This window comes from Peromyscus maniculatus, chromosome 6 (genome assembly GCF_049852395.1).
Source record: "Peromyscus maniculatus bairdii isolate BWxNUB_F1_BW_parent chromosome 6, HU_Pman_BW_mat_3.1, whole genome shotgun sequence".
Taxonomy (NCBI): Eukaryota; Metazoa; Chordata; class Mammalia; order Rodentia; family Cricetidae; genus Peromyscus; species Peromyscus maniculatus.
In genome coordinates this window covers 67160033-67175451 of record NC_134857.1, presented here as the reverse complement: position 1 = coordinate 67175451, position 15419 = coordinate 67160033, and the positions used below count along the sequence as shown (strand labels likewise).

General features: G+C 46.4%; 1 protein-coding gene across 8 annotated transcripts in view; it reads left to right on the top strand.

Annotated features, from left to right (window-relative positions):
• The window catches only part of Dclk2 (doublecortin like kinase 2), a 129901-nt gene that overhangs the window by 97240 nt on the left and 17242 nt on the right, over positions 1-15419 (top strand). For 5 of the 8 annotated variants that reach the window (XR_001577875.3, XR_001577873.3, XM_015995332.3 and 2 more), the window contains 5 exons: positions 1353-1428; positions 2155-2263; positions 4013-4070; positions 11583-11702; positions 11916-12062. Coding sequence is in view for 5 of the 8 variants with exons in the window: in XM_015995332.3 (XP_015850818.1) it covers positions 1353-1428; positions 2155-2263; positions 4013-4070; positions 11583-11702; positions 11916-12062 (510 nt within the window). In the remaining 3 variants the exon portion in view is untranslated. Of the gene's footprint in view, positions 1-1352; positions 1429-2154; positions 2264-4012; positions 4071-11582; positions 11703-11915; positions 12063-15419 lie in introns of those variants that run through there. The other 3 variants (XM_015995333.3, XM_015995331.3, XM_076574347.1) reach the window with 2 other exon arrangements.

Genomic DNA, 15419 nt, shown 5'->3' with positions numbered 1-15419 from the left:
ATTCCCCTGAGGGTCAGGGGGTTGTAACTGGCAGGGCATGTTTGTAATCCCAGCGCTTAGGAGGCTTACACAGGGGCTCATGAGTTCAAGATGAGCATGGGCTACACAGCAAGAGCCTTGCCACAAACAGTACCAGGCAGACACTAGTTCAAGTTGGATCTTTTATTTCTTTGGCAATTTTCAATCTAGGAAGAATTGTATTGGAGGAGGAATCAGCTTGGAGTAAATGATTTAACAAATCAAAAACTTGTGTACTGGACAGTTGTTTCAGCTCTGTGTTAGGCATTTGGGGGAAGGCACTGACTGAGCTTGAATTCATGTTCGGAGTCGATGACTTTGCTCAGCTGTTTTCCAGGCGTGAGCTAATGTCAGGTCTCTAGGTTCAAGCTGGGTGCTGCTGCTTTGACTTCTGAGAGCCGAGATGTAGGCGTGGGGAGTTTCAGTAACTAAGAAATAAAGGGAATTGTTTGAGCTAATGTGAGTATGAAACTCATGAAGAAGTGAGTTTGGAAAGTGGTGGGAAATACCCTGGCTAGGAGGAGGAGACAGCCCGCGGCCTGGATGCCAGGCTGAAGACCTGGGCTTATTTTGTTGGGAACAAAAACCCACTGGGGTTCTCAGATCCCTCAGATTTCTCTGGCGGTATCTTGTGGAGTGGGAGACATAGAAAGTGTTAGAAGTCAGGTGAACCTGGAGGGTGATCTGACCTGGAGGGTAGTTGTAGGGAATAAAATCTGTTTGTTTGCTTGTTTGTTTTTGTAAGCCTCCTTTTAGTCTCCTAAGAATTTGCTCTCAAACATCCTAGCTTTTAGATGTATTCTTGTACGGTGCTACCAGTTTTGGAGTGATGACTTTCAATTTCAGTGCCAGAATATAAATAAAATAGGACAAGGCAAATAAAAAGATGAAACACTGAGAATCGGATTGTTCAGAATTATGTTCTGTTATTTGGAGGTAAAATGATTGGACTAACAGTTGGCTGGACATTTAGTCTAGAACTCTTAGAATTCTCTGTGGTGCTGAGACATTTATTTGCACTAATTTTGGTACTTGTCTAGCTATGATGTCATAATGCATGCTTTATTTTTTATTGAAGTCAAAAGTAGCACAATGTGTTTTAAAAAGTAGTACACTGTGAATTTTTGTGATGTTAAATCTGAATTGAGACTGTATCTGTGAAATAAATTTATTAATGTGTTATGTCATATAAAGGGGAAAAGGACAAGAAAATTCTGTATCATTTCCTGTATCAGTCATTTGACATTATATAACTGTTGTCTATCACATAAGGACTAGGAAGCTAATGATTTGTAAATGTATCCCAATACGCTATGGTTATTTTCTTCTTTTAGCAGGTTTCTGCTCCAGGCAGATCTTCTTCCAATGTGAACGGTGGACCTGAACTTGACCGTTGCCTGAGTCCTGAAGGTGCTTCTCAGCCTGATCATTGCTTTTATAAAGGAAATCATCCATCTGAACTTGGTGGCCGTCGGGATCCCTCCTGTACCACATTCCCCTGATAGCCCGGGTAGCTTTAGTGAGGTGTTGAGAGTGGGGTCACTTGAGGGTGTGTAGTCTCTCTGTCATACACCACGTTATTCCTGTTTCAAATCCGTGACCTGGGCTTCCTGTCTTGTCTGTGCTCACAATTCCTAGATCTTTTCCCATTCTCTCAGTTAGATGAACACAGACAACAGGACACATTGTGATCAGAGGTCTGGTCTTAACTCACAGCCCAGCACACACTTTCTCTGAGAAGGCTTTGAGCCAGGGGTTAGCCTCAACATAGTGTCTTACTTTGATAGGACTTTCTTTACTAGAACCAAGGAGAACTCTCCAGAGTACTCCTCAGATGGAACCCATCCTCCTCTTGCCCAAGACAGGAATTTTGAAGAGGTCTGGTTAGACTCCCTAACTGACATTTCAGGATTTGTTAGGCCTATTGATTTTTGTGGGTTCCTGATTCCAACCAACAAGGTCAAAAGGAAACTGGTGATTCAGGCATTCTATTTAGGAAATATGCTGAGGGGTTCTCTTTGGTTTTGCTATGGACCTATAAATAATTGCATTGCATTTCATTGTTTTCCCACTAAGTCGGAGTCAGTACGGAATGCTGACATTTCCTTCAGACTTTGCATTTATCCTTGGTTGCAGGTGTAAATGGGAACAGGTGCTCTGAGTCATTCACCCTCCTGGAGAAATACAGAATCGGGAAGGTCATCGGAGATGGCAACTTTGCGGTAGTTAAAGAGTGTGTGGACAGGTGAGTGGCGGATGGTTTGTTCCCCCCCCCCCCCCCTCCGCCACACATACACACAGTTCTCCCACTGCCGAACGGTCCCGTCAGGGTTTTGGTTGCTGTGAAGAGACACTATAACCAAGGCAACTCTTATAAATAAAGCAAACATTGACTTGAGGGGCTCGGTTACAGTTCCAGAGGTTCAGTCCTTTATCATCGTGACACAGAACATGGCAGCATGCAGGCAGACGTGGTGCTGGAGCTGAGAGTGCTGCATCTTAATTCAGAGCCAACAGGAAGACAGCTGACGCACTGGGCAGTGTCCTGAGCATAGGAGACCTCAGAGCCCGCCTCCACAGTGACACACTTCCTCCAACAAGGCCACGCCTCCTCCTAGTGCCACTCCCTGTGAGACTGTGGGGACCGAATACATTCAAACTACCACATGAAGGAAAGGCCTTTCTAGAAAGAGTCTCTTTTCCCTCTCCTAAAAGAATCTGTCCTTGGGATTAGCCCTTTGGCGTGGCCACAAGCAGTTGATCTTCAGTTACATACATACAATTGTTTTGTGTGCATGTGGTTTAAAGGACATATCAGAACTCATCCACCAGCCTGGAGAAAAGGAAGGAACAAGAAAACCTGTAACAGCCCATCAGGCTCTGCTCAGTGCACATGGAGTTACTTCCTTGGACCTTCGCAGCAATGCTGAGCTAGACCCAGAGCTCTGGATAAACGAGCCACAACTGTGAGATCAGAAGGAACCAACCACTGCTTGTTCTCCACCTTTTAAAGCAATATGAAAGTCCTGGCGGATGCACTTGAAAGTCTGTGTGTTCACAGAACACTGTCCTACCTGCTCTGAACGGCTGATTTTCTAGAATGTTCTGATAATTACAGTTTGTCCATTCTGTGGCATCTCCAGTGAGGGTTCACTGCCCTTTATTATATATTGCTGTGTAAGCTGTTCTTGAAGCCTTTACAGAGCCCTGGCATACAGATTGCTCCCCGAGAAAACAATGAGGCATCTAAAATGTAACTTCTAAGGACATGTGAGAAATGTGGTTTATAACATGAGGGGAGAAATTCATATATTACCTTTCCAAGCTGTCCCTCATCCCTCATCCCTGTGCACCAGTGCGCTTTGGCAGGAAGACCTGCAGATGAGAGAACACGTGTATTCTGAATACTTTGTAAGAATACTGTGATGGTCTCTGTAGAACTGTTCTCATTTGAGTTGGGTTTTTTTTTTCCTATTTAAATTCAACTATGCTAATATTGAGTAAAAATTAAATAGCATTGAATTAAGACCTTCACATCCAATAAGTGATTCCTTTAGTACCAGGCAGGGTCTACAGGGTGGACATGATGTAGCACCAGAGCTTGTGGAAGGTATGGAGGAAAAATAGGTACTAAAAGTGCCAGGACTCGGCAGTTTTCAACTGTAGAATCAGGTGGTGGTTTACTTTCTCCTTTAATCTGATCTACTTTTCTATATTGATTCTTCTTAGAGACCTGTCTTGAGATCTAAGTAAAGAAAGTACTGCTTTTCTTGTGTTGCTGCAACAGAATTTGAATACTTCAATTTGAGTTGCTAACGCAAAAGAAGGTTTAGTTAGCCTGGGTTTGTTTTTTTCTTTTCTTGGGGGTTCCTTCCTCCTATGACCCCTCTCCACACTGTGTCTAAGGGACAGAAGCGGGGGTGCTGTAGAGGGAGCTGGGAAGGAAGGTTTATTCTGATTTATAGAGCTAACGCCTTCCTGTGGTTATTCCTAGGTCTACTGGAAAGGAGTTTGCATTAAAGATTATAGACAAAGCCAAATGCTGTGGAAAGGTCAGTATGTACAACTGCTACGTGGGTTCTTGGAGCGGGAGGTATTCAGGCGGGGACTTGAGACCTTTGTTGCAGGAGATCGACTCCCAGTAACAGAAACGAAAGTAAAAATTTTCACCGCGCTGTTTTCTAGTGACTTTTACCTCTAAGACTGTAAATTTATATGATTTTGGTTCTAATGATAAAAAACGTGAAACTCTCTTTCCTGGGAGATTCCTAGTCTCAAATCCAGCAACATTTAAAAGGCTAGGACTGAGGACCATTAGATGGTAGTTCCCTACCTCCGTTTTAAGGGTTGACCTTCTAGCTTCAGGAAGTTGGCAGAAAGTAAGACTTCATGAATGACAGGCAGCCTGCTTCCTCTGGCTCCCAGGTGACACCCAGGGGTCCAGTCAGATGCTCTATATTCGTGGGCTTGTATCAGACCTGAGGAGCCCCAAGCTTGAACACCTCGAGTCTTAGGAGGCAGCCGCTGGAAAATCCACCCAAGATATTTGCCGAGGAAAACATTAGTTTCCTTGTCGGGGCCAGGAAATGATCTGGCCTTGTCCCTCTGTGTTCTGAGGGTGTTTGCTGCGTAGATATTCTGGGGCAGGATGTTTGGAGCAGTGGATGGTGCAGAGACACCATGAAGTGAATCCGTCAGCACAATGACCGGTTTCTGTCTGTCCTGCTCTCAAACCAGAGTGGAAAGGATCCGCTGATGACGGGCTGCTAGAGGACAGTAACTGGACAGACACAGAGACCACAGGCCTGTGCTGATTCCTCTGTGGTGGCAGGTCTGTTACCCAGAAAAGGCTGTGGAGCAGCAGTCCAACACCAGGTGGAGCTGCTGACCGCACATGGCCCAAGCGCTTGGGTGATACAAGTCTGAAATAAGCCGTGGGCTCAAGCACACACCGAGCACATCAGTGATGGTTTCCTATGTCACCACACGGTGCAGTAGTTTAGATAGAATGGATTAAGTTACATTTTCCAGTTAATGTTTCTGTTGGTCATATTTTTCAGTGTGACTATTAGAAAGAAGCTTTAGAATTGCATATTTGAACTTCATTGTAATCCTGTTGGAAGGTTTACTCTAGGGCCAGAGTGTACAGAGTCACTCCTGCCTTAACCTGCTGCGGTGGGACGCTTGAGTCGTCGGTGTCTCCGTTTCTTCTTCCCCTGAAGGTGCTGACTGACAGTGTGTACGCCACAAGGCTGCTGCAGTGGCTGGTGGGATGAGGGAGTGGAAATATGTACAAAGCCCCAGTGTGTGCAGAAAGAACCGACGTGCATTACTGTCGACATTGTTGGCATGCCAGAGGACTTGGGAGTTTATCATTGTGGGTGATGTGGTAGGATTGGCTTTACACTGTGGAATTGCTAAGAAAACAAGCAAACAAAACCAGTTTTCAGTGGATATTTATGAAACCATGTGGTTTTAACAGAACATTTAAAATAGTGTTAAGGAAGTTTTAGGAAAATCTTCTGCCTATGAGGCGAATTTGTCATTTATTGTTTTCTCACGTAACTGTCAGCAAAGCCAAGGTGGCAAGACAGCCAGCCCTTTTCTGCATGGTGGCTTTCGTCCGATCTTTCATGCTTTGGCATTTTCTGTAACCACTGTAAGTGTTCATCTTCTGTATCTGTGTGTGAATGTTTAGATGTTATGATGTGTGTGTGTGTGTGTGTGTTGTGAGATGTGTATGTGTACATTATGTGTGTGTGTGTTGTGTGTATGTGTTATGTGTGTGTGTGTGTGTGTGTGTACACATGCCAAGGAAAACTTGCCTAAGTCAATCTTCTTCCGTCATTCGCGTCCCAGGGATCAAACTCAGTCTTGGGTCGGGCAGCAGGCATCTTACCCACCGCGTTGTCTCTTGCTGGCCCCCTTTGCTCACGCTTCTAATAATATTACTAACTTTCCAATGTAACGACCTTCTCTCTACATGTAACTGTTAGTCTTTCCGCCTGTGAGGTGGTGTAAGCATGTCGTGTCATGATATTGGCCACGTTCTATGTGACTGTGACGTTTCCTCCCAGAATATTAAGGATAACAGTTAAGACGTAAACGGCTGTGTTCTTAGGACCACATGCAGGAATTTCACCTGATACACTGGGTGCCTGGTCACATGGGGATAGGCCTCCCAACGTTTGGATTTGTGTCTCCCTGCTACCGGATGTGGTTCTGTTTGCACAGTTCACAATTTTAATGCTTCTCTGCATTTTTACATTTTGCATATTTGACCAACAAATTCCATATCAATACTGTATAAAATTATAATTTAAAAACTTGATGTTGCAAATAAGTGGATATTTTTACCCCCACGGTGAAATTATATGTTCAGATAAAAATAACATAATTTGTTTACAAAATCTTAGGGGATGGTGCGGCCACTAGTATGGGGAGCGTTGCTCACCTCTGCTGTGTGGTCTTCCATGGAAAGTCAGTGCGTTGACAACGGCCACCAGCTGGGAATGCAGGGACTTGGCCCAGTCGGACTCAGAACGCTTGCACCAGCTGTGCCGCTGAGGAAGCAGAGATTTGGGTTAACCAGCTTTCCGCAGATCCGCAGAGGCCAAGTCCTGACTTGAGTTTGGGTGCAGCCATGATCCTCTGCGTTTCGATTTGTTCCTTCTTCATATGATAGGAACCTAGGGGAATATTCATTCTTGTCTTCTGTTTCTTCTTCTAATACACATGAATGTGGTGGTATTGTGTTTCCGAAAATACTGTGCACCCTAGTAAACTTATATGGGGTCAGAGACAGAACAGCCACTAGATACAAAGGCTAGAAAATGGCACTCACGCCTTTAATCCTAGCATTCCAGAGGTAGAAATCCCTCTGGATCTCTGTGAGTTCAAGGCCACGTTGGAAACAGCCAGGCGTGGTGACTCACGCCTTTAATCCCAAGAAGTGAGCCTTTAATCCCAGGGAGTGATGGTGAAAAACGGAAAGACACACAAGGCATGAAGACCAGAAACTAGAAGCATTTGGCTGGTTAAGCATTTGGCTGGTTAAGCTTTCAGGCGTTCGAGCAGCAGCTCAGCTGAAACTCATTCTGGATGAGGACTCAGAGGCCTCCAGTCTGAGGAAACAGGATCAGCTGAGGAATTGGCCAGATGAGGTAGCTGTGGCTTGTTCTGCTTCTCCGATCTGCCAGCATTCACCCCAATAACTGGCCTCAGGTTTGATTTTATTAATAAGACCTTCTAAAATTCCTGCTACACATGAACATCATTAGAGTACATTATTCACTCACCTGAACTTTGGTGTGTGGTCTTTGGGTAAGACACAGTGGCGGGAGTGGGTGACTCACCACAGAATTAATACCAATTTTCTGAGTATGATATGGGCTCAGGGAAAGCTTATGGAAGAGGAACTGATAGCCAGTGAGGATGCCATGGAGTGAAAAGCATTTGAGAATGGGGAGATGGGCTAGTGGGTAAAAGTGCTTCCCGTCCAGCCCGAGGCCCCAAGTTTAATGCCCAGCACCCGTGGAAAGGCAGGCCCTGAGCTCATGCGTCTGTAATCCCCGTGTTCTTAAAGGGAGAGGGGAGCAGAGAGCAGAGAATCTCCTGACGTTCCTGGGCCAGCTAGCCTAGCACACAGAGCAGAAAAACAGCTAGAGACCTTCTCTCAAAGAAGGTGAAGGTGATGATACCTGATGTTGTTCTCTGAGCCCTTCATGAGTGCCCTGGCATGCACACACATGCTGGATCCGCACACATCTGCTGGATTCACACACACATGCCTATCATATCGATAGACAGAAGAAACATTTGAGCTGGTCCTGGAACTGCAGCATGCGTTCAGCACGCGGTGATGAAAGGAAAACCCGCCAGGTGGCCAGAGCAGACAGAGCGAAGGCCCAGAGGCGCAGAGCGCAGCGGGTTCCTGTGAGCACGTCGCTTGAACCTGCCTGGGACCTGACTGCAGAGGTTGTACAGAAGGCTGTGGAATCCTGCCTGTGAGGGTTCCTTCTGTTCGGTCCTGAGATCCCCTCATTCTAAGTGACTGTTGACGGAATCGCCACAGTAAGGAAACCCTGAATTGTCCTCTCCTTATCTTTGCGTTCATTATCTGCATATTAAAGACCCAGACAGGACATAAATCCAAAAGCATATTATGCTAGTTTTGAGCTGTCAGAGTAAATGGCCACACAGTTTAAATCAACAGAAATTACCCTCTCACAGTTCTGGTGGCCAGAAGTCAGAAATCTACACTTTCCTGGGGCTCCTGGGGAGAATGTGCTTCTGGCCGCTGAGCGCTTCCAGGTGACTGACAGTCTTGGGTTTATTTACTCTCCACGTTTCTTTATTCTCTCTCCATCCTCACCTGTTCTCTTCTGGGCTTTTGTTGCTGCTCTTACATTTGTGTGGATTCTCCTTCCTCTTTCTTAGAAGCCTGTTGTGACTCATTTTGGTTAGCCTGGCTAATTCAGGGCTGTCTTTGCATTTCCGAATCCCTTTTCCCAAATAAGATAATATTTACAAAGTCCGGAGATCAGGACTTGATGCTTTTGAGTGACTACCTGTTTCATTCTGTTACATAACGCTTATGCCGGAGACCACATGCAGCGATTCGAACACGCTTTCCTTCTTGGTATATTATCCTCAGCAGTCTTAATTGCCAGCTGTGAAGCCGCTGATGATGGGTGGTGTGTGTGTGTGTGTGTGTGTGTGTGTGTGTGTGTGTGTGTGTGTGCGCGCGCGCGCGCACGCGCGCGCAGTTCCTCCACACTGTGCATTTCTAACTATGCTGTCGGCTGGAAAGTGAGGCAGACACCTCTAGAATGTTTAAGTTTAGGTCCCCCAGACCAGCCCACAAACAGGAGACAGGAGGAGGAGAGCTATGAGTGGTGTAAGTGTGGGGGAGGGGTGGCGGCTGCCCAGGAGGGAGTCACCTAGCTCAGCCTTGATGGGGCAGGGGACACCCCTCACAGGATGATGGGTAACCTCAGCCTGGTTCAAATGGTACTCGTATTCTGTACGGAGAGAGTTTGAAAAGTAGATTCTGGAGGACAGAGAGTAAAATCTCCTATGGACTGCACAGGATTGTACCTGGGGAGAAGCATTGCACCACTTTCTATTGGTGCTCTGCTAACATTTCATGATAATTAGTGTCGGAAGGACCGTTGCTTTATTAGACAGGGATAGAAAGAGACGGAGAAACAGAGAGGCAGCTTCTACGTCCCAACAGAAACATTGACTCTGCTTAGATGGACTGTTGTCAGAACAGGGCACTAGGTTGTCATGGCTCCTGTGGAGGATGTCCCAGTGCCTGCTCAGTGTTGGGACTTGACACTGCTGGGCAGCCTTCTCACACTGCCAAGAGAGGTTCCACATGGCCCCCGAGACTGTCCGAGTGCCTTCTGTTGAGAATAACGGTAACTTGGGGAAGGGGACTCAATCCTCGGTAGACAGGGTATTTTGACTATGCAGACAGCTTCCTGACACTGCTGACATGGAGTGCTTTACGTTTACAAATGGGCATCCCAAACCACCCCTCAATGTGTTTACAGACCCTCCTAACATCGGGGAAAATGGGCAGGAGGGGATGGCAGGGTTAGGGGTGGAAGCTCTGACTTAGTTTTAAAAGAAGCCCTTTTTACTGTAGTGGTGGTAACTGCTCTTGTCTTTGCTTAGTGCAGAGTGAGACAAATTCACATCATTGCTTTTACACCCGAAAGCTTCGCATGAGGGTGTAGAGTAAGTGTGGAGCGGCCGCTGTGTCTTCTTGTGTGGCCTCTTTGGCTGCCCGCACAGCCGCCTCCCTGGATGCCATCCTGGGTGCTGGCTGTGCCCTGTGTTAATGCTCAGGAGGAGGCTCTTCCCCGACTGCCCGGCCATGCACATTAGGGTTTGAGACTTCCTACCTTCCAAGGGGATTTGGAAGTATTGATTCCTACACCACTCCAAAAGCCTTTTCAGTCCTCTTTCTTGAAAGAAGTACAGTTTTTTCCCCTCCTTATACAAAGGAGCCTTGGTGTGGCTCGTCACCTCCAGTGAGGGTGTGATGCTGCTGTTCACTCCTGTCTTTTCAACAAAATAATATCTGCATCTTCACCAATGTCATTTTCATTTTGAAAAATTCCAACTTCAATTTCACTCAGGTATTCCCTTTTCAAAGCAGTGATGCCCAGTACAATAGATGTGGGCTTAGAGGCATGAATGCTAGGCTTACATCCCCATCTCCAAGGGCTGAAGTAAAAGATAAAATGTCAGAACGTTACACGAGAGCCTTGCTCTGTGCCTGACAATTAGGGAGTCATTTTCCTGCAGATTTTCCTAGTGGGCATTTGCTGTCCTTTGCTGATGCGTCTCCCGTGACTTCTTGGATAGTACATCCAGTGCTCAAGACTCTCAACCCAGCATGTGCAGGAACTTGCAGTAGATTGTATTCCCCGCATTACCAAATTTGTTCATTTCTTGTGATTTATTCCTTCAGCTATTGTCAATTTGAATTAGACTAAAAACATAAATCATGTTTGCACCGGAAGATACAGGAAAACTAGAAATGGTGTCTGAAACTAGGTGTAAGCTGCCATGTCAGAACACCGGACTTAGCTCTGAGTCGTGGTAGTAAGGGTCAAAGGCCACCTCAGCAGCACACATACACACACACCCCTACACCTACATGCACACATCTTTAGAGGATAAATTATACCTCTTCTGTATAAAATCATCTTATTTCAGCATTTAGAATCTTGAAGAGAGAAGCTTGCAGATTTTATAGATCGTTTTCTAAATGGATCTGTCATTGAAGTCAGTAAGGATCCACGTGAGCCCCACTTAGAACAGAAGGGCCACTGTGTACGACCTGTGGGTAATGTCTTAATTCTGTAAGTGAACATTTTACTCCAGAGCAGCCCTCGTCCACATCATTGAGCATGAGCAACACTGAGGTAGTGTTTTCAGGGCAGAGCTGAGCACAGTTAAAGTGAGCTGTGTGGTACGATGGCACCTTCTAGATTTCTGAAATACGAAGTGGAAGGAACACCCATCTGGTGAATGACTTCATACCCACCCACAGAAGAAGAAATAAGAAAGCTTATTTTTCATGAATTTTAGCATAAAATTAAAATTTATATTGGCAACAGTAAAACACTTTAACCTTAGAGCTTGTGTGCCAAACTTTCATATAGGCCTAGCCGTTATTTTTGCATGGAGTACTGAAGTTAAAAAGTGATTCTCGTCTTACTCAGAGAAGAGCCAGTGCTGTGTGGATACTGTCTTTAGTGTCATTGCTTAGAGTGGAGTCATACACGTCAGTACGGTATGACACTGAGCCTCCTGGACATGCTCAGAAGGCAGTTTCTTTAGGGTCTTGGCAAAGAGATAGCCAATAGTGGCCTGTCCTATCCCTGGGGGAACTAAGTAAGCAGGTGTGGTTGTCCTGTGCCAAGAGACATGTCACCCTTGGCATTAGAAATGAAGACTGTGATCTGTTATTCTCCTCCAGGCTGTGGGGGCAGAGCCTGAGGTTCTGTGGTTTCTGATGTCTGTCTCCACCCTTTATTTGACAGGAACATCTGATCGAGAATGAAGTGTCAATACTGCGCCGAGTGAAGCACCCCAACATCATCATGCTGGTCGAGGAGATGGAGACGGCGACGGAGCTCTTCCTGGTGATGGAGCTGGTCAAAGTAAGAGGGAGGGCGGGTTTCGCTGGCGTCCGATCTCAAATTGGCTTGCAACTAGTCAGGAAAGCATCCTACGCCCTCTTCACTTTCGTTGTTGGTACACATCGGTGTGGTGTGTGGCCCTTCCTTCATCTGCTCTAAGCTGATGTGGCATCGTTCTTACCTCACAGGACTGAGCTGTTGACATCCCCGTACATCTCTTTTTCTATCCTACAGGGTGGAGATCTCTTTGATGCAATTACTTCTTCAACCAAGTACACGGAGAGAGATGGGAGTGCCATGGTGTACAACCTCGCCAACGCCCTCAGATACCTGCATGGCCTCAGCATTGTACACAGAGATATCAAGCCCGAGAATCTTCTGGTGTGTGTAGAATCTCTGCTATTTCATTTTCAACTCACGCTTCTGTTCTTTTCAAGTGATTGTAATACTGTGAAAACCATCACACGTCAGATGACATTTAGAGTGTAAGCCACTGTCACAGTAATGAGTAGAGCGCTGGAGAGAAACTTCAGGAAAATCAGCAAGTTCAAGCTGACTTAGGTGTTTTGCATGCACCCACCAAATCCTAAAGGGTTTCCTGAATTGATGTGCATTTTGTTTTCTAGGCATTAGAAAATACGTTTTCATTTGTCTTTGATTACGTTAGTCAGCTTCGGAATGTGGTGATGGAATACAGGACACGATTAATGGTAAAGAGAAAAGTTCGGAGGTTCCAGTCCAGTACAGGTGGCCCCATTGCTTCAGTCCTCTGATGGGATTGGCGATGGCGTCTGTGAAGAGCCTGAGATGGGGTGGGGTCATTTGCCCACTTTCCGCTCCCTTGAGGAAGCAAAGGAAGGAAGGAGACCCCAGGATCTTTGAGCGTGTGTCATGATGGAGGCACCTGGCACAAAGCTCTGCCTGCTAAAGGCTCCACAGCCGCTGAGCATCAAGCCTCTTACACAGAGGTGTCTGGGGCCTCTAACATCTAAACTTACAGCAGCAATACTGACTGAAGGAAGGCGAACAAAACTGTATGGCACAGAACGTTGAAGAATAAATTGGAGACAAGTAGCGGCATGTGGGTGAGGGGATAGAACAGATGTGTTCATGTGCAAACTGAAGTTTTGGTAGTCTGTTCCTTCCAGCTTTGTGGGTATGGAAATTGAAACTAAGATACACTAATTTTTTTTTTCTACTTGAAAGTGTCATGTATTCTATTCTATGGAATGAGACATGATTTCTACTGTGTGGCTCAGGGACCTTGGAACATGGGTCCTGGTCTGTTTTTACCAGCTTCCTGACCTGTTATAACCCTGTCTCCTCCATCTGGCTCATCATGACACTCACCTCTAATCCATGTTCAATTCCCCTTCATGGTGAGCCACGATAGCTAGAGCTTATTCGTTGGCGGACAGTTCTGTTCTTGAGATCTCAGTGTCTGTGAGGAGCTGGAGGAGCTGGTTGGGGAGTTTGGCATGTACACACTCTCCCAGACGCAAGGTAGCTAGCTGGCCTCGCTGTCACCTTCATAGCTGAGTGTCATCATAGTTACCCTTTACTAGAGAGGCTTATCTGTGTGCTGCTCCATCGTCTTAATCCCAGACGGTCTCTCCATCCTCAGCAGTCGAGACTTCTCCAACAGTGTCACACCTGCATTTCTTCTGTCTGTCCGAGTCTGTGTTGGTAACGTCCTCCCCCAGTGTGGCTAACCTCTTCATCTTGTAGACACTGAGCAAAGTAACACGTTTGACACTGCCTCAGAATCTCTGAGCAGACTTCACGCACGGCCCTCTCTGGTCTCCTCAGCCCTTGCCGAAAGGTTGTGATTGTCTACACTCTTATCTGTCTCCTCCTTCAGATTGTAAGTCCCGGAGACTAGAGGTCCTGATTCTTCTCTCCCTAATGTCCTGGACAGTGCCAAGCAGGTACACTGTGGATGTGTGGAGTAATACCTGGTGGTGGTTCTCAGTTACTCAGCCAGCCAGATATTGAATAAAAATCATTATAGCCAAACTCAGGCACCACACAAATAATGGTTAAAAGGAATATGTGATGATCGCCCCAAGGACTTTCTTTTCATCCTTTTAAAATTTTTAAATATTTATTTTTGCAAACCCAGAGTATCCATTCTCCATTTGGAAATGTCATTCGTTCATATCTTGTTCATCTGGATGTCTAAGTAATCCTCCTCTCCCCTCCCCTCCCCCTCCCCTCCCTCCCCTCCCTCCCCTCCCCTTCCTCTCCCCTCCCCTCTTTATAGAAAACAGTTTCTTTCCCATCACTTGTCTTTCCATTTTGCTTAAGTCTCTGCAGCAGAACAGCTAGGAATGCCCAGTGGTTGTTCCTCCCCACACTGTGGCCAGGCAGTGGGAGCTGCAGACAGTCCTCTGTGGTTGGCTGGCACCCCAGTCCTCCATGGAGATGTCTAGACGGGTGCAGAGGGTGCCTGTTCACCTGCTGACCGGTCTGCCCCCTCAGGCTGAGCGGCAGTGAGGTCAGGAGTTGGCACAGCCCGTTTGCCCCGACATTCCTCTTGGTCACAGCCTTCTCTGCAGCCTCCCTCCCCTCCCAGGCTCTTCAGGACTTGGGTCAGGCATGCCCTCCCTCAGATGCCCTTGGGAGATGGGACCCGAGACTCCCTGTGCTGTCTCATGTCTAGCAGAGTAGACCCACAGAGTGAGCTCCTCTGTTGTGTGGGGCAGCAATGTCTCCGTGGCATGGATGTCATGACACAAAGCATGGCGGGCAGGTCGGCACAAGAGGCTTCTAAGAGAGGCTGGTGGTCAGCTCCGGACGTGACTCCTGGAGGCTGCCCGGACGGATCTGGTTAGCCAAGGACCCAGGCATGAAGTAGCTAACACCGGAAGAGTTCTGCTGGCAGCCGGAAGCTCCAGTGCAGACTGCCAGCTGGTTTTCCTGGAGGAAATGACGGACAGCGACAGGGTTTCCCATGGCTGAACTGCCTGCAGAAGCTGTCTTGAGTCCTCTTCAGTTTGATAGAATACCGCCGATTTCTTCTGTAGCCATGCAGTGCATCTGGAAATCAGGGTTACTGCCACTGACGTACACTCCTGCTGCAAGGGATTCAAGGACATGTTCCCCTTCATTTTCAGGACATTTTCCCCTTTACAAGGGAAACTAAGAACAATGCTATGTGCAACCCTCTCTGGGTATCACAGAAAGGCAGAATTCTTTTTCTTTCTGTCTTCTGCCTTGAGGTATTTACATAGGTTTAGCACCCATAAAACCCTAGTCTGAAATTCAGAAGCATCCCCCCCCCCAAAAAAAAATGTACTTTGAGAGCTAGGCATGGTGGCACATATCTGTAATACAGTGAGTTTGAGGCCAGCCTGGCCTGCCAAGTGAGATCCTGTCTCCAAAACAAACGAGACTTTTTGTGTGCCAGCATGTCACCAAGTGGAAAATTCCATATCATGAAATGTCATTTCATACTCAAAATAATTTAAAATACTGCATGAATTTATCTTCAAGCTGTGTTTTTAAAGTGTACGTAAAACATAAATGAATTTTGTAGTTGGTATTGGAGCCCATCCCCTAAATACCTCATTATGCTATATTCTAAAGTCTGAGACATTGCTTCTGAGCAGTATTTATTTATTTTAAGAGCTTGTGACTCACTCTGTTTTCAAGGCTGGTACTGAATTCTGAATCCTGGCATCGAGATCATCCTAGCTTCTCCAGAGGCTGGTGCTGTAGATGTGTGTACCTCCATGC